Source organism: Bos indicus x Bos taurus, chromosome 3 (genome assembly GCF_003369695.1).
Source record: "Bos indicus x Bos taurus breed Angus x Brahman F1 hybrid chromosome 3, Bos_hybrid_MaternalHap_v2.0, whole genome shotgun sequence".
Lineage (NCBI taxonomy): Eukaryota > Metazoa > Chordata > Mammalia > Artiodactyla > Bovidae > Bos > Bos indicus x Bos taurus.
The window spans coordinates 111,791,604-111,814,109 of NC_040078.1; the positions used below are offsets into that span (position 1 = coordinate 111,791,604).

A 22,506-nucleotide genomic window follows, 5' to 3' on the forward strand; every position below is an offset into this window, starting at 1 on the left:
TTGTTGTTGTTTCATTTTTTTTTTTTTTGAAAGGGATAGATTGGGAGGGAAGAGGCATGGAATTTGGTGGATGGCTATTGCTGTGTGTGTGTGTGTGTGTGTGTGTGTGTGTGTGTGTGTGAGTGTATGTGAGTGTGTGAGTGTGTGTGTGAGTGTGTGTGTGTGTGTGAGTGTGTGTGTATGTGTGAGTGTATGTGTGTGAGAGAGAGGAAGCTTACTAATTGCCCGGGAAACCAGGAGAGGCTCTTCAGAGGAGGTGCTGTATAAGCTGAATTTGGAACAGAGAGTAAGGTTTGCTAGGTCGAGGAGGTAGGGGAAAGGCATCCCAGGCAATGGGCCAAGCATCACACAGGCCTGAAAGATCCTGGGGTGTTTGTAGATGATGAGCTATTTAGTGTGACAAGCATAAAATGTGCATGGAAGAGGGACTAAGGTGAGGCCCAGTGCCAGCATCTCTATGACTCTGGCCTCTTGTTTGCAACTAAAGGATGATTGAAGAGTCCAGAGATACTGTTTGGCCCCTGCTTCTCCCATCTGTCCAGACAAGGTGGTCCTGCAGAAGGCAGGCACAGAGATGGTCCAGAGTGCCATACTCGATGTGAGGTGTACAATGCACTCCCCGTGTGCAGGTGAGACGTCTTCAGTGGATATGATTTAGCTGCATCTGCAACGCTCCTCTGTTTTTCCTCTGTGGGCAGTCTCATTAATTGCATGGCTTCCACAAGTCCATATCTCCAGCCCAGATTGCATTCCTAGAGTCCAGTCTACTGCCCTAATTGCCTTCTGGCCATCTCTGGATGTCCCACTGGCTTCTGCAACTAAATTTGTCCAAAATTGACCTTATCAGCCAATAAATATTTACAGAATTCAATTGAATTTCCCTGCCAAACTTCTCGAAAGAGTTATCTCCTCAACATTATCATTATTTGTAGACAACATGATTGTGTACCTAAAACACCCAAGGGAATCAACTGAGAAATCTTTAGAATTAATAAGAGTTCAAAAACCCAGTTGGATACCAGATGAATATATAAAAATCAATAGGTTTTCTGTTTATCAGTAATAACCAGCTAGAAAAAAATAACGGGAAAAAATGTCATTTACTAAAGCAAGAAAAAGTGCATAGAATGTCTAGGAATAACCTTACGATGTGACTAAGACCTATATAAAGAAAACTAGAAACCTTTACTGAAAGATTAGCTGGTATTTTTTGATCACTTATAGTGTGTCAGGCATTGTACTGAGTATTTAGCAAGTTAGCAGATATTATCACATTAATCTCTACAGCCACCCTAGAAGCAGGTATTCATTTTAAAGATGTCAAAATGAGGGTTTAAAGAGTGTACATAAATTGCCACTTAAGTATTAAGTGACAATTAAGTATTAATGCAAAGTATTAAGTGACAAAACTGAAATTTGAACCCCAGGCTTTTTGTTTCCAAAACCCAAGCTTTTAACCTTTTCACGAAGCCACCTTCAGAATACACCATGCATCACAAATGGTAGGTTGGTAGGTGTTGTCTGGGTGTTACAAAAGATTAATCTGTTTTACTCATCCATTCATTCAAAAAAAATATGAAGGTCTTCTAGGGTCAATTATTGAGCTAGGTCCTAGAGATAAAAGTGTGAATAAGACCTTGAGGAGTCTATGGCTGGAGAAGCCACATTTACATATTATTATATCACCATTAGAGAAGGCAGTGATATTCACTAACTCAGGGATCCCCAACACCCAGGTCACAGACTGGTACAGGGCTGTGGCCTGTTAGGAACCGGGATGCACAGCAGGAGGTGAGCAACAGGTGAGAGAAGGAAGCTTTCTCTCTATTTACAGCAGCTCCCTTCTCTCGCATTACCACCTGAGCTCCACCTCTTGTCAGATCAGTGGCGGCATAATAAATGTAATGCACTTGAGTCGGCCCGAAACCATCTCCCACCTTGGTCTGTGGAAAAATTATCTTCCATGAAACCAGCCCCTGGTGCCAAAAAGGTTGGACACTGTTGTTCTGATTCATTCACTAAGGGTAAGCAACCAAAGGAAGAATGCTTGCCATTATCTTGAGAGCTCCAAGAGGGCCTCCTGGAGGAGGTAATGAGTCTTAAAGTGCCTGGAGTCAGCTGGGTGAGAGAAGTAGACAGAGAGCATTCCAAGCACAGAGAGCTGGGTGGACAATTAATTTGCATGAATTGGTCATTCAATCAACAGCTCTTCTTTGAGCATCAGCTGTGTGCCAGGAACAGGTCTGGGAGCCCGAAAGAGAGAGTAGGAACAAAGTCGCTCTGCTCTCTAATAAAGGTGGTGTTTTGTTGGGGTAAGGGGTTACTGAAAATAAACAGGAAATTAGATGCCAGAGGATGCTCAGTGCTATGGGAAAAAATAAAGCAGGAACCCAGAGCACTCATTCGAGAGGAGGAGGGGTGGGTCTGGGAGGTAACACTTGACTGAGGAAGTGAGCGAGCGGGTCACATGGCTCTTGGGGAAAAGCTTCCTGGGCTGAAGGTCAAGCAGATGCAGGGTCCCAGGGTGGCATGGCATGGGCTTAGGCAGCATGGCCGATCACCAGCATAAAGGGGTGAGAGATGGGAGGGAAGGTCAAGGGGTAACGAGGTGGCCCTTCAGGTAGGGCTTTTGAGTTGTGGCAAGGAATTTGGCTTTTATGCTGTGTAGAAGGAGAAGCCAGAGAGATATCTTTCTAAATGTCAATAAAGAAAAACACATTACCAAGGAAAAGACAGATAAATGTGACTGCTCATAGAAACGAAACATTTTATTCTACGTGAAAAATCTAAACGAAGCAGAAAAGCACACCACAGGCGCTTTAATCCCTCAAGGGAGGAGCTAAATTTACTGAGGAAAGTTGAGAAGATGTTGAATCTGAATGATAAGGAGATAGATGCTAAATAGGACGAGAGAGCATCTTTTGGCACCTATCAAGTAGGCAAAAACTTTTCGAGAAGATAATACACAGTGTTGGTAAACACACATTAAGATAGGCATGCCTAGACATGGCTGTTAAAAACATCATTGTAGGGGCTTTCTTGGTAGCCCAGCGGTTGTCTCTGTGCTTCCAATGCGGGGGACAAGGGTTGGATCCTTGGCCTGGGAACTAATCCCACATGCTGTGTGTGTGTGTGTGTGTGTGTGAGTGGTCAGTCGTGTTTGACTCTTTGCGGCCCCATGGACTGTAGCCTGCCATGCTCCTCTATCCATGGAATTTCCCAGGCAAGAATATGGGAGAGGGTTGCCATTTCCTTCTCCAGGGGATCTTTCAGACCCAGGGATTGAAGCCGCATCTCTTGGGTCTCCTGCATTGACAGGCAGATGCTTTACCACTAGCGCCGCCTGGGAAGCCCCCACATGCTGTCTAGTGTGGCCAAAAATAAGAATGAAAGGGTTGAATTTAACAGAGCTTGTTATTTGTGATAATATAAATAAATACTTTAATTAAAAAAAACAAAACATAATTGGTGGACACTTTTGCAAAAGTGTTATGATCCAGAGCTAAAGCAGCAGAAATATTCCTACCCTTTGACCTGGGAAGCTACACTTTTGGCAGTCTCTGCATCTATCTAGGGAAGTTGTCCAAAAACAGATGCATGTTCTCCAGGATTGTTCTTGAAGCCCAAGCAGGTCTTGGCTATGTCCGGTAGCTGCGTTGACTAGAAGGAGGGAGGGGTGGGAGAAGGCAACCCACGCTTCTTCCTGAGAAAGAGAAGCATGATTTCCTCGGATGAAAGTCGATAGCAGTGTTCCTGTCTCTAGAGCTGGTCCCCGGAAGTGAAGAACAGGTAGTCCTCTCCTTGGGTGAAATTCAGCACCTTCTAGATGTGAAGGAATATTGGGCCCTTTTGCCATGCCCTCCCACTCTACTAGCCTGTCAATCTGGAGTGGCCACTGTGGGTTATAACTTTGTCAACTCACTAACCAACATTTAACTCCAGGGAAACTTCCAAATGAGTCCAGCTTCCAGCCCTGTCTAACAAGCTCCAACAGCACCTGCCACAGAAGTCAGCCAGTCTCCTGTGGATGGTGACCCCCACCCCCGAAACCGAAGCTGGACGCAGTTACCGCATAAGTGAACACTCGTTCTGGGACTCTGGCCATGGAAAAGCATTTTCCACTGCACTGACCAGCATGCTGTCACCAGATTTTACTAAGAGGCCAGGTCTTATTTATAACGGAAAAAATTATCCAGAAACAATTTCAGTGTTTGAGAGTAGGAGAATGGTTGAGTAAATTCTAGTATAACCATATACTGAAATGTGGCACATCCATTTAAAATGCTGTTGGTGAACGGATTCAATATCTTGGGGGAAAAGCTCATGTTATAATGTTTACTGAATTGTTGCAAAAGAAAACCAAGAAATGACCTGAATGCCCATCAGCAGGGGAGTGGTTGAATACATTGAGATACATCCAGGCCGTGGAATATTACACATTTATATAAAAAATCAGTTAGATATGGATCTACTGACCTGGAAGGTGTCCCCAGTGTATTGTTAAATGAGAAAGCAGGTTGTGGAGAATTGAACACAACTACGATTTCATTTTTAAAACAAAATAATAAAAATTCTCTCGGAATGTGTCCATTTGTTTGCATGAGGGATGAGGAGGTTGTACAGGAGAGAGTTACCTGCCTGTTAACTTTGGTAGCTTTGGGGTGGGTAGAAAGGAGAGAGATTGGGGACCTTTTTGTCTTCATACATCTTGATGTTGCATTTATGCATAGCCATGCATATTACAAGTGACACTGCCTTCTGTAACTAAAGACTAAAGAATAGTTTACTGAAAAAAATAGCCCACAAAACTAAATATACAGTACTATCTCAATGATCTGAAATATGTATGGAAAAATCTAGCAAAAAAAAAGAAGAAAATATTAATAACAGTTGCCTCTGAGAGGAAGGTGAAATGGTGATGTTTCCTCTTTTTAAATTCCTGTCTATATTTTCCAAGTTTTCTATAATGATCAAAAGGTATGGGGCTTCCCTGGTGGCTCAGACAGTAAAGAATCTGCCTGCAGTGCAGGGGACCTGAGTTCGATCTCTGGTGGGTGGAAGATGCTCTGGAGAAGGGAATGGCTCCCCACTCCAATGTTCTTGCCTGGAGAATTCTATGGACAGAGGAATCTGGTGGGCTATGGTCTATGGGGTCGCAAAGAGTCAGAGATGACTGAGCAACTAACAGGTACACACGTTATTATACATTATTGTTTAAAATATAATGGCCTCTCACCAGCCAATCTTGCCTTTACTTATTATAGTCTGGCCTCTGTCCCCTGTGCCACCTGCCACCTGTCTTTGCTGAAATTCATGTATCCATTCAGCAAATACTTACTGAATTCTAGGCACTAGGGGTGCAGCAGAAACCAAGACAGAGCGCCCACTCTCAGCATCCTTCCTTCCGGAGGGACCATTTAGACATCAAACTGAGTGACCTCCTCCCAGACCCTCACCTCAGTTTCTCTGCGATGCTCAGTGCACTGAGTCACCTTCTCCTATCCAGGCCTGCCCTCTGGTTCTCGTCCACCGTTCTGTCTGCCTCGCTGCCTCCTATCACCTCTCGTGTCCCCATGCACGGAGAGTGTTCCCACGGGCTGTGTTCTGAACCTCCCCCTGCTGCTGCTGCTAAATCGCTTTAGTCGTGTCCGACTCTAGCGACCCCATGGACTGCAGCCTATCAGCCTCCTCCATCCATGGGATTTTCCAGGCAAGAGTACTGGAGTGGGTTGCCATTGCCTGAGTACTGGAGTGGGGTGCCATCACCTTCTCCACCCCTACCAACCCCCAATTTCTTTCTCTGCCACAGGAAGCACTGTTCATACGCAAATTCTGAACTAGAAACTGTAGACCCACACAGGTCTGAGTGGGATGCTGGGGAGGGTGGTGAAGGATGGCTCCAGTGGATGTATGGGACACGAATGAGGGCGGTCCTCAACGCGTGACCCCTGTGGGGTCTATACTCGAGGATTGTTCTGTGCACCCTTGTAGCACAGTACTGCCGTGTGAAAGTATTTGCTTATGTTTGTCTGTGATCCGGGTCCCAAGACCCATCACAGGGTCTAACCTAGAGGAATGAATGAATGAGTGCCGTGCAATGACAGGACAGACAGGTTTTAGAGGGGTGAGCTGAGTAGATCTGGTGCCCGTGGGGTGAAATTCAGGAACGTGAACCAAGGGAAAGTTGTGGAGCTAGGAGCTTTATTTCATTATTATTGGAGCTGAATATTTTTCTGGTTTCTGGGCCGCTTATGTCTTCCTTGTGAAATAACTTATTCAAGACCCTATCCAGCTTTTCAACTATCCTGCTTGCTGTTTTCCTGCTGGTTGGTAATAGTTCTTTTTGTATTAAATATATTACTTTTTTATCTTTTTCTGTGGCTTTTGCTTTTGTTTCTATTTTTGACCTGCACATACTTTTTGTATAAACTGGCAATCTTGTAGTATCTTCCACAGCTTTTACATTCAGAAAACTCAGTCAGATAATTATTTGTGCATTATTTTCTTCTAATTACTTTTTGACTTTTTTAAAAAAAAACAACTTAGTTTGCTATATGGTGTGAATTGAGATAACTTAATTCTTTTCTCAAACAGGTACTTAGTTGACCTTGTAAAATGATTTTCTTTTCTCATTGATTTTTAATGCTGTCTTGTACATATTTTAATTTTTATGTTTCTTTAAGGCTCTTCTGATAATCCATTTCATGTTCTGCCTGTCCACTCTTGGGCCACCTTCATGCTATTGTCATAAACATCATTTGGTGATTCTGTTTAGTATCTTGTAGAATGAGAATGCTACTTTTTTATACCTTTTCAAAAAATATCCATTTTCTGTGACTGTCTATTTCTTCCAGTTAAACTTAGGTATCCTTTTTACTCAATTTAAAACAGGTCATTGGGCTTTTGATCAGAATTGCATTAAGCTTATAAATTAACTTTTCAATAACTTTTCAAAAGGTTAATATTCCAAATTAACCTTTCGGAAGTTAGTCTTCCACTCAAGATTACATATGTCTCTCCAATTATTCAAAAATTTTTTATCCTTCTCTAAAAGTTATTTTTGTACAGTGACAGCCCATTGTTTATTTCCATTCATTATATGCACTTTGTAGTTATCATAAATAAGACCTTGCTTCTTTATTTTTTATCTGTCACTGACATATGGAAATATCATTGATTTCATTTCCTTATTTTGTGTTTGGCTACTTTATTGAAATTTTTTATTAGTTCTAATCGCTTTCTAATGGATTCTCCTGGGTTTTCTGGGTATATTAATACATCATCTGCAAGCCATGTTTTTGCTTGTTCTTTTTTCATTTCTTTTTCTTGCCTCATATGGATTAGCTCTTTTAATAAGAAATGAAATCTCAGAGGTGATAGTAGCATTTGTATCTCATTCCTGATCTTAATCAGATGTTTCACTGTAAGTAGGATGTAGGTTATTATTTTAAAATGGATGCTCTGTCATGCTAAGGAAGTAGTCTTTCTCCTGCTTCCAAATGCTTACTTGAATCAGGGTTACATGTCTAATTTTATTAAATGTTCATTTAGCATTTATTCAGAAGACTTTAGCTTTTTTCCCCTTTTAAAATGGGATACTTTGTGTTATCCCTCTTTTGTATTAAAAGAGATTTTTCAATATTAAAGTCATTTTAGAGATTAACTGCCCTTTGTTAGTTAATCCTTAAAGTGGGCTTTAAAAAAATTAGTGTTGAGTCAATTTATCAGCATTATATTGGATTGGCCAAAAAGTTTGTTTGGCTTTTTCATATTATAGAAAAACCCGAATGAACTTTTTCATCAACTCAGTATTTGAGAGAGTGGACCGGAAGTGGACTGCTGACATTTAAATCCCATCTCTGAGTAATGGAGAGACTCGGACTCCCTTCCTTCATTTCTCTTTGCTTTAGTTCTTCATCTGTAAAATGGAGATGATATGTACAGAATCTGCCTTCTAGGGCTGTTGTGAGGATTAAACAAGTTAATATATGTAAAGTTCTTAGAGGAGTGTCTAACCAAGCACTCACTAAATACAGCATCATATTAGACTATTGAGAACCTACCGTGTGTCTGGTACTGAGCTTGGGGTATGGATTCAAATATGGGAAAACTCAAGTATGGTCTGTCTTATGAAGCTTACAGCCTGGCAAGAAGACAGACACTTATGGATGTGTCATCTGGAAGCATGGACATATGCTTCTATGATAAGCGCTGCCCGGGAGAAGTGATGGTTTCAGGAAAGCATATAACAAAGGGTTTGAACTAGTCAAGGAAAGACCCTTGACTGGGAGCTGAAAGAAAATGTGCCAGGAAGGAGGGGAAGAGTATTCTAGGAAGAGAGAACAGCATATGCAAAGCTCCTGTAGCTGAGGAGTGAGAGTGTGGTCAGTACAGAGGACTGAGAAGGGTGGGGTGTTTGTTTTCTGCCAGATGTATTGAAAATGTAATTGACACATACCTCCAAGCAAATGTAAGGCATATAGCATGATGATTTGATTGATGTATGTTGTGAAATGATTACCACGTAAGTTCAGCTAATGTCCATTTTCTCATACAGAAACAATAAGAAGAAAAGAAGAAAGGGAAAACAAAAAGCTGTTCTCTTTGTACTGAGAACCCTTAGGATCTACTCTCTTAACAACTTACCTGTGTATCATACAGCATTGTCAGCAATAGTCTTCCTGTTGTACATTAGTTCCCTTGTAGTTATTTATTTTATAAGCAGAAGTTTATACCTTTTGACCACCTTCCTACAATTCCCCTTCCCCACCCCCTGCCTCTGATAACCACAAGTCTAATCTGTTTTTCTATGAATTTGTTTTTTGGGGGGTTTGTTTGTTTGTTTAGATTTCACATATTAGTAATAGCATACAGTATTTATCTTTTTCTCTCTGACTTATTTCATTTAGCATAATGCCTTCAAGGTCCATTCATGTTGTTGAAGATGTTAGCATTTCCTTATTTTAACGGCTGAGTAATATTCCTCTATAGAGGATGAGATGGTTGGATGGCATCACCGACGCAATGGACATGAGTTTGGGTAGACTCTGGGAGTTGGTGATGGACAGGGAGGCCTGGCGTACTGCGGTTCATGGCGTTGCAAAGAGTCGGACACGACTGAGCGACTGAACTGAACTGAATATTCCTCTGCGTATATCTTGCAAGTAATTTATCCATTCATCCATCGATGGACACTTAGATTGTTTCCATGTCTTGTTTATTGTAAATAATGCTTCTATGAACATGGAGGTGCAGATATCTTCTCGAGTTAGTGCGTTTGTTACATTTGGATGTATTCCCAGAAGTGGGATTGCTGCATCATCTGGTAGTTCTAATCTTAATTTTTTGAGGATCCTTCGTACTGCTTTCTGTAGTGGCTGTACCAGTTTACATTCCCACCAACAGTGCACACAGGTTTTCTTTTCTCTGTGTCCCTGCCAGTATCTGTCATCTCTTATCTTTTTGAGGATGGTCATTCTAACAGGTATGAAGTGATACCTCATTGTGGTTTCAATTTGCATTTCCTTAATGACTGGTGATGTTGAGCATCTTTTCAAGTACCTGTTGGCCTTCTGTATGCATATCTTCTTTGGAGAAATATCTATTCAAGTTTGTTAAAGGGGTGGGGTTTGGCTGGAAAGCTACTGGACACAAGGCTAAGAGGTCATTAAGAGTCAAACCGTGCAGAGACCCTTATAGGTCTACAGGTAATTTTTCCTTGCTGAAGAGCAGTGATGAGCTATGGGAGGTTTGATGTTGGTGAGGGGAAGGGGAGGTGACCTGATTTGATTTCTCTTTTGAAAAGACATCCCCAGCTGTAGTGTAAATGTGGTTGGACCAGGGTACATGTGGTTGACCAGTTAGGAGGTGGTTATTATGGTGGTTTAGGGGAGAGATGCTGTGGGGTCAAGGGAAGTGGAGATAGAGACAGGGTGATAGGTTGTCCATGGGGCTGTGAAGAAGAGGAAAGCATCAGGAAGGGTGGGTGGAGAACATTCCAAGCCTGCATCTCACAAAGGAGATGTCAGGTCTGGAGCTCAGAGGGAGGTCTGACATGGAGTGTGAAGTTGTGAGTCATCAGTGCACAAGTGGGAAAATTCTCTAGAATAGACAGAAAGGAGGAGAGACCCCAACACGGACCCTGGAAAGGAGCTGGAGAAAGCTCAGTGGAGGGAAAGATGGAAAGTGAGTGATGTGGGCAGAAGCTGGAGACCACACTGTTCAAAGTGTCGTTGCATCTCCAGGGCTACAGGTAGATGAGTTCCCCACCCAGGTGCTGTTCATCCAAATCTACGTGAGCCAGGCCCCCACGCGGTGCTCATGCTCAGTGTAGTCTGAGATGCTTTGGTCTGAGAGGGGCATTTCCAGATGGGAGGGGTGAGCAACAGTGCTAGAGGCCGCTGAGAGAGAGGTCTGTTGAAATGAGGACTAAACAATATCCGCTGGACCCATCGGTGACCTTAGTGGATCTGTTCGGGTAGATCAATAGGATCAGAAGATAGGAAGCAAATGGAGACAGAAAGAATAGACAGATTGTGTTTTCTGAAAATTAGGCTGTGAAGGAGAAGAGAGAGACAAGGCTGGAGGGAGAAGAGGAGTGGAATGTGGAGTTGCTTTCTTAGCCGTAGATTCTTGAGCACATTTAAAACAGGGAAGTTCAGTGGAGAGGAGACAGCATGTAATATACTTGAGAGAGAAACATGCATAAGATTCATGAAGATCAGGGAGGAATAGGATGCAACGGGCATGTGGGAGAAATGTCTTTAGATGGAAGGAGGGTTGGTTCATCTGTAGGAGGCAGGAAGACCAAGTGGGGTGGGCTGGACGGGTGGGGTGGAATTGGGAAGACAACGGGGTCCCCACTGATGGCTTTTATTTTTTGTGGAGATGGGAAGAGAGGGTGGGAGCTGAGCGGAGGGACTGGAGGGTCAAGGGGCCATGGGAAATGGAGAACAATTGCAAACAGCATTCTGGCATCTAGTGTTGTAAAGAGGAAGTTCTGCCCGGTCTGCTGGCTTTTGGTTCAGACTCTCTGCGCCTTGTTTCCTACCTCACAGAATCGTCCTGGGGCTTGAGTCCAGCCATGCTCATTTTATCAGCTGGACAGGGCACAGCACAAGCTAGCTTGCACTTGGGCTCAGTCACCGCGCTCCCCTCCCTCTGTGGCGAGAGGGGGCACCTGGAAAAGGGGCTTCACAATCATCTAACACGTCTCGCCCATCCCTCTGGCAGAGTCTCAGAGTCCTTCTGGCCATAATGAACGGCTCCCTTTCTCTCTCCCAGGCCAGAACTGCACCTTCCAACTGCAGGGTCCCAATGGCACCGTTGAGAGCCCGGGGTTCCCGTATGGCTACCCCAATTACGCCAACTGCACGTGGACCATCACCGCAGAGGACCAGCACCGGATCCAGCTCGTGTTCCAGTCCTTTGCCCTGGAGGAGGACTTTGACGTCCTGTCGGTGTTTGATGGGCCACCCCAGCCAGAGAACCTGCGAACCAGGTACCACCCCCTCCTGTCCGTGGCCAACAGCTGGGCCTGAGCCAAGCTGACTGGGAGGAAGAACCAGGCAGGGTGAACGATAGTCAAGAAACACCTCTGTCTTTATGAGGCCTGCCCTCAATTGCTCTTTCTTTATATAGCTCTTTTTATAAAGCTTTTTCTCCCACTTAGAGGTTCCTAGTAGGCAGGATGGATGAGTAGGGCATTTGGGAAGACTAGATAGAAAACGTACAGAGCAATTCAAGTCTTTCTGTTGAAACTGACTTTGCATGCATACGCAAGACATACATCCCTTGCACCCAGCAGATATGAGTTGAAGGCTAGTAGCGACTGTGTCTTGCATCCTGTGTTTGAAAACCATCAATACTTTGTTGCAAATGGCCTTGCCTTTGCGTGGCTTTGGCTCTGCGTGTAGAATTGAAAAGTTAAGAAGTCCCCAGTTTTTTAGACCCCAGCACAGGTGATGGAAGAGAAAACCTTGGAGAGGACGAGATTGCTTTCTGGTACTCCTGAACTGGTTCCCAAGGGGAGAGTTCACATCAAGGAGGAAGACAGGGAGGGAGGGTACCACCTCTGCAGAAAGAGCAGACTTTAGTGGGACAAAGGTCAAGGCCCCAGAGTCATAGCTTTCCAGGTTTTGTTGACGTATTGGCCTGCTGTGCTCCCTTGCAAGACTCCTCCTGGTTCTGCCCAAAGGACTTTGGGCTCTCAGGGAGAAAGAGAATCAATGGCATGCCAGCCAAGCCGTGGGGAGGTCAGAATGCTAATTGGAAGTGCATGGATGAGAGGTTCCCTCCAAGTCCTTAACCTCAAGGTTTTGTTTAAGATGCTCTTGGAGAGGAGTCACAGACAGCACCCCCAGGACAGTGCCAGCCCTCTTGCTCACTCCCAGCCCTCTCAGGGCAGTGCAGAGGTGAGGCCACCACGCCTGCCACAGGGGTGGGCCTCTGGGGCTCCCCTGACTCAGTGTCCTTCCTGACAAGACCAGGCTTGTCCATCCGCTCTTGACATTCCACAGGGATTAGCACACAGTAGGTGTTCACTGAACTTGGGTGAAGAGACTGGAGTCCTCTCCACTCATTTATTCCACAGATATTTCATGAGCATCTACTATGTTCCAGACACTGGTCCGAGTGTGGGGACACAGCTGTGGGCAAAACAAAGCCACTGTTTTTGTGGAGGTTACATGCTGATCACAGGGGTGGGGGGCAAAGGGTAGGTAGGCCTGGACTTGAATATGTGAGTGTAGAGTTCAAGGACATCGGGTGGGGCTAGAGATATAGAATTAGGAGACTGGGACTGGCCGGAGCTGAAAACCAGGAGCCTGGACTATCGGATATTGAGTTCAGGTGATCCCATCGGTGGGGCACACACATAGCCTCTTGGGGAAGGTTTGAAAGATGGTCAGATCGGGAACTCCCCTGGCAGTTCAATGGCTAAGACTCTGCACTCCCAATGCAGGAGATCTGGGTTTGATCCCTGGTTGGGGACCAAGATCCCACGTGCCACAACTGGAGATCCTGCCTGCTGCAACTAAGACCCAGTGCAGCCAAACAAATAAATAAAAACAAATATTTAAAAAAAAGAAAATCAGATCAGGCCAGTGGGGTGGCTGGTTGGGGTGCGCTGGAGGCAGATTCTGCATCCTGAAGTTCTTCCAGCTTTCTTTACTCTTAAAGCAGGATGCACACACGGGTGATCAAAGCTCTCTTTTCTGACATTTGGGTTCTCTGGCTCTGCGAGTGAAGTGTAGAAGACCCCCAGAGGTGGGGATGACTCTGGCAGGGAAGGGTGGGGGTTTCCAGGAGCTAGGGAGGCGGTCCTGGCAAGGGGGGCACCCTGGATTCTGACCAACCAGCGTGGTTGAGGAGGAGGCTGCTGGGGTTGGTACCTTCATGAGGTCATCCCTGCCCTGGCCCCTCATCCCTGTGGTCATCTTCGTGTGCTTGCTTTGGTTCATTTTCGCTGCATATAGTTTTCCTAGACAACTTTTCTACCTCCACACTCTATGGGATCACACCCCCTTTCTTGCATCTGGTTTGTGCATTTGCATTTTCTTCTCTTTTTACTCAGTCAGTCTTGCCAGAACTTTGCCTATTTTACTGGTCTTTTTAAAGTTCCAACTCCAGAGCTATCAGTGTTATTCCTTTCCTGTTGCCTAGCTTCCTGAGTTCTGCTTCTTCCTTCCTTTGTCTCTCTCTCCCACTTACCTTAGGCTGCTGCTGCTCGTTTGCTGTTTTCATGCACTGAATTAGTTCCATTACTTCTTGTCTGATATTCAGAACATTAGGAGACACTTTTCCCTAAGCACAACTTTGACCGTATCCCATAAATTTTGATGGATAGTTGTTATTTCAGAAATAGCCTCTAATTGCAGTATTGTTTCTTCCTTGACTCTCAGGGTTTTTTTTTCCCATCAAAATTGCCAAGTAATATTTTTATACTTAAGTTATTATCAAATTGTACTGCTTTATGTTCAGATTATGATTTCTATTTTAGAGAATTTTTTGACTTTTTTTTCTCTCAGTATAAGATCATTTTGGTAAACATTCTGAGTATTTGAAAGAAACATATATTCTATGGTGGAAGGCTGAAGAAATTCATGTTAATATTGCTTAATTTTCCTGATTTCTTATTTGTTGCCTAAGTGCAAGTGATTGTCTTCACATTTTCACTATTTTTTAAATCAATTTCTCCCTTTAATTTCTAAGTTTTTATTTTATATATTTTGATGTATACTCTTTAGCATGTCAGTATTTTTAAGTAGCAGATATTCAGTCAATTATAATTCTCCCAATATAAAAGTTATATTTATCCCCCCCTTTTTGCCTTAAATTCTACTGTGATACAAGTATCGTCACTTTTGTTTTATTTTGGGTTTGCATTTATCAACCATCTGCCAATTCCTCTATTTTAATATTTCTATATCATTGTTTCATGTATCATCTAGATTTTTGTTTTTAAAAATCTTTCATAAGAATTTTTATTCTGTAACAGAAAGGTTTAATCCACTCACACTTTTTGTTGATAACTGTTTTATTTGTTCTTGTATAATATCTAATATTTTCTGTTTTTAAGCTTCCTTACTATTTTTTCCATTTCTCCATCTTTAAGCACAAGTTTTCTTTGCCTCATCTCTGATTTTTATTCCACTGATGGTTAAAGGAACTTCTTGAGAACACATTTTAAGCTGTATTTCTCTGTCACCATCTTGTCTAGTGAGCTAGAGAGCCTTTTTCTTAGTCAGGTCTTACCGGCACTACATCTTGTAGAAATTCCTTAGAGTTTGTAGCATGTAGGTGTCTGTCTCTTTTTCCTCATTTCCATGTGGATGTATATAGTCTTTCTTTTCATATACCTTGGACTATTTTCTTGACAATTTAGGAGGTCAGATTGAAGAAGAGTTTAACATATTGTCTTGGCTCTCCATCTTGAACTGGAAATCTCTAAGATTTTTATTCTTTTTGATTTGCTGTTGTGAATAGAATTATTTTCTTTTTGGATGATTCATTGTTTAGAAATACAATTGATGTTTGTATATTGTTCTTGTATCCTATGACCTTGCTGATAGTTTTTTTTTAATAATTGTGGATAAAAACAGTTTTAGTTCTTCCTTTTCAATCTGGATGCTATTTATTTATTTATGCTTAATTGCATTGGATAGAATGTTGAACACATCCAGTATTCAATACAATATTGCATAGAAGTGGTGAGGGTGGACATCCCTACCTTGTTCTTGATCTTAAAATAGTCTACCGTTCACCTTTTAAGTGTGATATTGGCTGTAGGTATTTGGTAGATGCCCTTCAAATGAAGGTCTTTAATGGAGGATTTTGGCATGGTCTGGCTTCAGTGTGGAAAATGCATTGGTTTGGGGGCCAGACTGGTGACATCCAGGTCGGGCAAGAGACGATGGTAACCTGAGCTAGAATAATGAATAGAAAAGAAGGCACGGGTTTGTATGATGCTACAGAAAAGTGTGGTCCTCGGAGTTAAGGGTGGGTTTGTAGGGATTGTATGGTGGGAGTATGAAAAAGGAAGGGGTAGAGGATATCTCTGCAGTGTTTGGTTCGGACGCAGAAAGCAAGCCAGATCAGCCTAATGCGAAATCCAGGCTCCGAGAAAATGTGTTCTCGTGGCATCCTGGGAGATGTGAGGATATTCTGTGCACTGTCTGTCTTCATTCGTCTAGCAGAGCAGTTAGGTCACCTCTCTCACTGCGTTTTCCTGGGAGACAGAGGGTACAGTGGTGACAGGCCCAGATTTACACCCAGCTGGCCTCTGCATTTATTTGTGCCATGACTTGTGCCAGGTTGGCTTCTCTGAGCCTCACCTACAAAATGGTGGTGACACTGACCCGCCTCACAGGGGCGTTGTGTGTGAGTCACCTGCTGTAGACCCCTTAGTGCCCACACACTTTATTCGCATCCTTCTCTTAGGAACTCAGACTGCACTAGAGTACTTCGGTGCCTGTCCTGACAGTTCCTCTGTGGCCCACCCATTAGACTGTTTACACTGGGGGGCTGCAGATGTGGAGGACGAACACTGAAGGAGAGACTGGGCTCAAGGGAAGTCGCTTGTTGCGGACGGCATTGCTGATACCACGGTGGCCCGGCAGTGGGCCTGGGGGACTGGCAAGAAGCCTACAGCATGGTTCTCTCTGCACTGCTTGGGGTTTTCTGTCTCAGATTTGACAGGCATGCTGCTGCTGCTGCTGCTGCTGCTAAGTTGCTTCAGTCATGTCCGACTCTGTGCGACCCCATAGACGGCAGCCCACCAGGCTCCCTCGTCCCTGGGATTCTCCAGGCAAGAACACTGGAGTGGGTTGCCATTCCTTCTCCAATGCAGGAAAGTGAAAAGTGAAAGTGAAGTCGCTCAGTCATGTCTGACTCTTAGCCATCCCATGGACTGCAGCCCAGTTCTGCCCTTTGTGCATTTTAATGCATTTCTCTTTTCTTCCCTTACTTTCTCTCAATCCTTTTCACTCTGTTTATGGATGCATTCCAGCAAAAGGCTGGAGTCACCTTCCCACCCCAATTCTGAATCCTCTTTATACTCGTCTTTCTCTAGCTGCTAGCTCATGGGTTGTGTTGTGAGCAGCAAACTTCCTTCCTGGTTAGAGTCAAGTTCTCGGAGGCTGGGAATCAAGCCTCCTACCACGTTTGGCTGTGGCCGATCCATGCAGTAAAATATACATCTTGCACAAGCAAGAAGTGAATTCCAGCTCCTTGCTAGCTACTTGGCATAGACAGGTCACTTTGACTCTTATCCTCAGTATTCTCATCCACGAAGTGAGTGTATCATTTTCTACTTTGTAGCTTGGTTGATAAGGATTTCATTAAATAATGTGTGTAAACTGCTTTAAATTGTGATGAGATGTAAACAAAAGAAATAGTTGTATGTTGGTAGAAAAAAATTAGAAAATACAACTAAGCAAACACACACACACACGCAAACCCAATAAATGTATAAGACACGACGTAGCACAGTGATTCTCAACTGAAGGTGATTTAGACCCCCAGGGAACATTTGGCAATGTCTGGACACATCTTTGGTTGTCACAAGCTGGAGAGGGGCCATCGAGTGGGTCAAGGCCAGGGATGCTGTTAAGTGCTACCACACACAAGACAGCCGCAAAGGCCGGTGGGGTTGAGGTTGAGAAATCCCAAGGTAGGCGTTTAAGGAGGAGTTAAGACTTTTAACATCAGGTGTATGTGGGTGCGAATCCTCTTTCTGTGTCAGTGATGTTGGGCAAGTAAGTCAGCCCATCTGGGCCTCAGTTTCCTCGTCTGCAAAATGGGGAACTCTAAAGTGATGCTATTCACTGACAGCTGCACCTAGCATCGCTAATGAAGAGGTGCCAGTAGGCACACTGCACACTGCTTGCTCTATATGCAGATGCCATTCATCTCCCAACCACTCCCTTTCTCCACCAGGAGTTCACAGCCATCTTCTTGAAAGCATCTCACATTTCATCTAGAGCTATTCACAAGCAGCATCCCAGGGTGCCAGAAGGCAGCGTCTGGCTGCTTGAAATTAAATTTACAATAGAAGCTGATCAGATTCTTCTTATAATGGAGCAGGGTGGGAAATGGGAGTGGGAACTGGTCCTGAAGTCTGAGGAGCCTGTAGGAGTTTAGAAATTAGCAAGAAAAGAACCAAGAGCCGCCCAGACAATGCAGTGTCAGCCCTGCCTGGATGAATTACTGAAACAATGCCCACATCTCTGCTTTTGCAAAATTAGGTGGCCTTTCTGTGCTGGCAAACATCCTATTGCATTGCATTTTAATGTGGGATGAAGTTTTCTAATGGAACATGAGCAAACATAATCTATGGAGCTGCTGCTAATAAACGACATCACTGTGTATTGGAGGGTTTATAGGGCACTGGTGATGACTGCACCGGTTAAGCACAGCTAAGCATCCCTTAATTTAGACATTTGGGCTCAGGTTATGGGAAACACTGCAACTGGTTCCCTCCGTTGCTGGCAATACACATTCTGTCATCCGCCTAAGGTGGAATGCAGTTTTAGTCATCTGGGGCTTGTTGCAGATTTCACTCAACTGGCATTAGACACCTGTTTGGAAGTTGTAAAAAATCCACAAATTTGCCAGATTTACTGTCTTCTTATGACTGTGTATTGCAGCAGAGGCCCCCTAAAGGACTTGCCTACTGGATTTCTTAAACAGTGTGCCTACACACCAATACAGCTGTCCTTGGAGGATCCTCTCCCCAGAGTGCCTTGAGAATGTGTTCTTGTGGTCAGGAGGTGGCTGGGAGGACCCATGGGGATGAGGGAGCATTCCTGTTTAAGATTAAAGCAGAGGAAGGACGCTGGAAAGGAGAAAGCAGAAGCGAGGACACTGCGTACGTCTTGTGGGCCAGCAACCATGCTAGACACGTGCATTCACTTGTCATTTCTTCAACATTTATTGCATGCCTACCAGGAATACCAGGTGTCAGAGATACAGCAGCTAACAAGGCAGCCTCTGCTTTCAAGCAACGTACAGTCTCCGAGGAAACAGATAAATAAGCAGCGAAGGTAGTCCAGGAGGCCATGGCTGGGGAACCTGGTGTGCGTAGTCATGGGGAGATACTTGCAGGTCCTGATCTGTGGGCCTGGGATGCCAGCTCTGCTTCTACCCCTTTGCTGAGTTAGCGCTCACTCATTTTTCCTATCTCAGCTCATTTGTCACTTTCTCACCTGGCGAATCCTCTGTGACACCCCTACTTCTCAATCCGATCCAACCCTCCTGTGATATCCCTCAGATTACTGTGTGTCTGTCCTTCACGGCTTTACATGTGCATGCTGTGTGATTCTTAGATTTCTGCTCATTTCCCTCGCAAGATTGTAGGCTCCTTGACTAGAGAGACTGGTCTTATTCTCCCCTGCATCTCCAGGGCCTGACCCATAGGAGGCGCTCAGCAAATACTTATGATGTGAATGACTGAATGGCCTTTGGAGAAAGGGATCCCCTAATAAGGCATCGAAGGAGGAGTGGGGAGACTGTTTGAAGTCAAGAGAATAATATGTGCTCAAGTCAAGGCAAAATCAAGAGAAAGGCAAGGTGCAGAGAATTCACTAGGGGTGGGGTGTTGTGGGAGGTTGGGGTGTGGCCAGGCCGGATCACCAGCGGCCCTGTGTGCATGCTGGGGAGCTCACGGGATGGAAGTGGGGACACGCCTAAAGGTCCTAAACAGTCATTACACATCATATGTAATAATCCAACAACACCCCCATGAGAGGAGTAGTGTGCATTCTCTTTGCCGAGGTTAAGTAAGTGTATGTGGCTAAGGTCTCTTAGATACTGAGTGGCTAGTGGAGGAAGGGACCACAAGTCTTCTGGAACCAGAAGCCAGGCTTCCTTTTCCATGTCCAAAAGCCTTCTGACTGCTTGCAACTCATTTGCATTCACTCCGCTTCCCTTTAAAAAATTCATCCTATTTTCCTTTTTTAAGCAGTTTCTTTAAAATAGTAAAAGTAACAGGAACTCAGTACTTGGGAAAAAAAAAGTAAGCTGCACAGCAGTGTACAATGAAAACAGACGAGCGCCTCCTTCCCCAGGCCCTGTCCCAGCCCTGCTCCCTTGAGGTCACTGCTGTTAGCAGTTTGGTGTGTGTCCAATTTCTTTTTAAATAAAGATTCATTAAACTGCCCATGAGGCTTATTGGGACATCCATCAGCCCCTTAAAAATTGTTCTGATGAATTAAGTGTAAACTAATTAGAAACATGGATTCAATTACCCTCGAAACACACAAGGGTTTAATAATTAATAGGAAGAGGGCTTGAGGCCAAAGGCATTATGGATTTTATCAAACCCCTAACATCTGAAAAGTAAATATGTCTGATTTATCCTAAATGCGGGTAAATTTGCCATCCAGAGGCAAACCTGTTGGTAGGAGCTTCACATTTAATCGAAGAAGTTATTTCTGATTAATATGGAGTCAGCTGAAGGGTGCAGAGGCCAAGGCCTCCGAATGCTACTGGACGGGGCTGCCTGGAAGAGGGCAGCCGCCTGTCTTTCTGGGTCACCACAGTTAGTTTGGCACATGCCTTTCCCCAGGCCAGCTTTGGGGAGGACCTGCTAAGGCCCCGAGTGATACCACTGACCCCTCTTATGGGCCCAGACAGCTGGGGAACAATACTGGCCCAAGAAACACCGTAGAACATTAGGGGAAGCATTCTATCTCCTGGACGATGAGCTCTGATGACTTAGATGGACACAGAGGAGGATCAGAGTGGTTGGAACATTTACTTGTTGTGTGTCAAGTGCTTGAAGTCCCACAGCTCATTCAGTCTTCACAGTTTTCCCACAGGTAAGAATTATCACTTCCATTTTTATCCATTTTTCCATTTTTTCTTATCCATTTTTTTTCCATTCTAAGTAAGCCGAGTCTCAAAGAGGCTATGTGCCTTGGGGGAGATGTATTCAAAAGCTCATATTATCTATAGAGATACTATGCATATAATAGATAACTAACGAGAACCTACAGTATAGCTCAGGGGACTTGTGCTCTGTGGTGACCTAGATGGGAAGAGTATCCAAAAGAGAGGGGATCTGTGTATATGTATAGCTGATTCACTTTGCTGTATAGTAGAAACTAACGCAACCTTGTAAAGCAATTACACTTCAATTAAAAAAAGAATCTTTTTAAAGCACATATTCACACAGGTCTGCACAACCACACCAAGGCTGAAGGGGGCTGCAGAGAGGAGCGAGCAGGGTCTGCAAGTGCAGTGACCCGTGGGCAGCCGTGTGCTCCATCACCTAATGCCAGAGGGTGGGTTTGGGCAGACGTGGTGGGGGAGGGGTTGGCAGCGGGAGATATACAAAGCCAGGTGGGCAGCAGTGTCGGGGTCCTGAGCAATCTCTCCCTTCACAGTAGAGCCCTGTGGTTCAAGGTCAAAGTGAATTTTTGTGGCAAAGCCTTGCCTCGTTCTTTCGCCAAGTCTGCTGTTTAATAGCAGCCAGAATGTAAGGCCCCATGCAGCTCAAGTCTTGGACCAAAAGGCTGTGTTGCCTGCCTCCCTCGCCATGATCAGTCCTGCCCACAGTGTCACCAGGCATTGTCAAAGATGTGAGTTTACCCAGAATGGAGTCGGTTTCCCTTTGACCCTCCTTTGCCTGTCTCTTGCAAGTGGTGGCCAATCAGGGTGTTGCTGAGATAGGAGTGTATCCCTTCTGTATCCTCAGCTCATTCCCTGAACCTTTGGGACAGCAGAAATCAAGGTACAAGGCTCCCTGGTAACCCGGGGATGATGTCCTCAGGGAGAGGAAGGTTTGGTAATTTTAGCATATACTCCATTGGTCAGCAGAAATGGTACCCAAGTAAGCATCTCCGAAGCGCTGAGCTCCTCATGCACGTAAAGTAAACATAAAAGAAAACCAATTCTTAGTCTCTTAAGTGAGCAGAGAGCCACTGTCAGTGAGAACTGGGGCGAGGAGACATGGGGTCTGGCCCAGCACAGCCACTGGTATGCTTGTGACCTTCGCCAAGTCCCATCCCTTCTCAGGACCAGCTGCATTTTCCTGACTTATAAATTGAGGACTCAAGTCCAAGAGAACTCTGAAGCTTCTCCCAGTGCTGAAATTGTGTGATTGAGTGATACTAGAGATGTATGTGGAAGGGCTGTAAAATACTCCTGATCTTCTTGGATTATTTCTGCCGTATTCAGGTACTGCTCTTGGCTTTTCAACAGTTGCGCCATTTGTCTTTGGCATAAGGGTTTATTTTCCAGTGGCCTGTAAAGCAGGGTGGCAGAGGAGGCTAACCGTCTGCCATCATTCTTACTTCTCTTCCACAGGGCAGTGCTGTCTGTGGGAAACAGCTGCCAGACTGGGTCAGTATTTTTCAGCCTCTTTGCATCGAGGTGGAGCTGTACACCTTAGTGGCAGTAGAAAGTGGATGAAGTAATGGTACCCCCACCCCAGCATGGCCCAGAGAGGCTCCCTTGTAATCTGCTCTCTTTCCCTGGAAACAGATGTAGGAAGCCTGGATACCTGGTGGGTCTTATGAAGTAGGACCCACCCCCTCCCTTGACTGCTGATTGATTGGATTTTACATAAGTGAGACATAAATTTGTACACACTTGGAGTCCAGGGTTATCATTGTAGCCAGTGCTTTCTTGGCCATTGCAAATTCTGAGTCTTGGCATTTTGGAATTTATGTTAGAACCTAGAGGTAGGTGAGGATTCTAGAAGCAGTGTCCATTAGCTTTCCAGACTTGATACTTGCTTTCAGGGAAATGAAGCTCCTGGTGGCCTGGCCTTTGTGCCTAAAAGTTAGGTCATTGACTGATAAAATACAGTATTTTTTAAGCAACTTTATTTGTGCTCTTGACTTTTGGTGGACTCTTCTTGGCACCAAATGTGGTTCTGGCTGTAGTCCTCTCTCTCCTATTGCCTGTAGCCCCAGTTGAGCATGCATGTGTAGGGTGGTGGTTAGGAAAGGGGCTTTGAAGCTGGCCTGCCTGGGTTCGAGTCCCAGTTCTGCCTCTTAATGG

At 44.5% G+C, this 22,506-nt stretch overlaps 1 protein-coding gene across 4 annotated transcripts in view; it reads left to right on the forward strand.

Moving 5' to 3' along the window:
- The window catches only part of CSMD2 (CUB and Sushi multiple domains 2), a 689,612-nt gene that overhangs the window by 55,377 nt on the left and 611,729 nt on the right, over positions 1 to 22,506 (forward strand). For all 4 annotated transcript variants that reach the window (XM_027537925.1, XM_027537922.1, XM_027537923.1 and 1 more), the window contains exon 2: positions 11,284 to 11,500. In XM_027537925.1, coding sequence (XP_027393726.1) covers positions 11,284 to 11,500 — 217 coding nt within the window. The remainder of the gene's footprint in view (positions 1 to 11,283; positions 11,501 to 22,506) is intronic.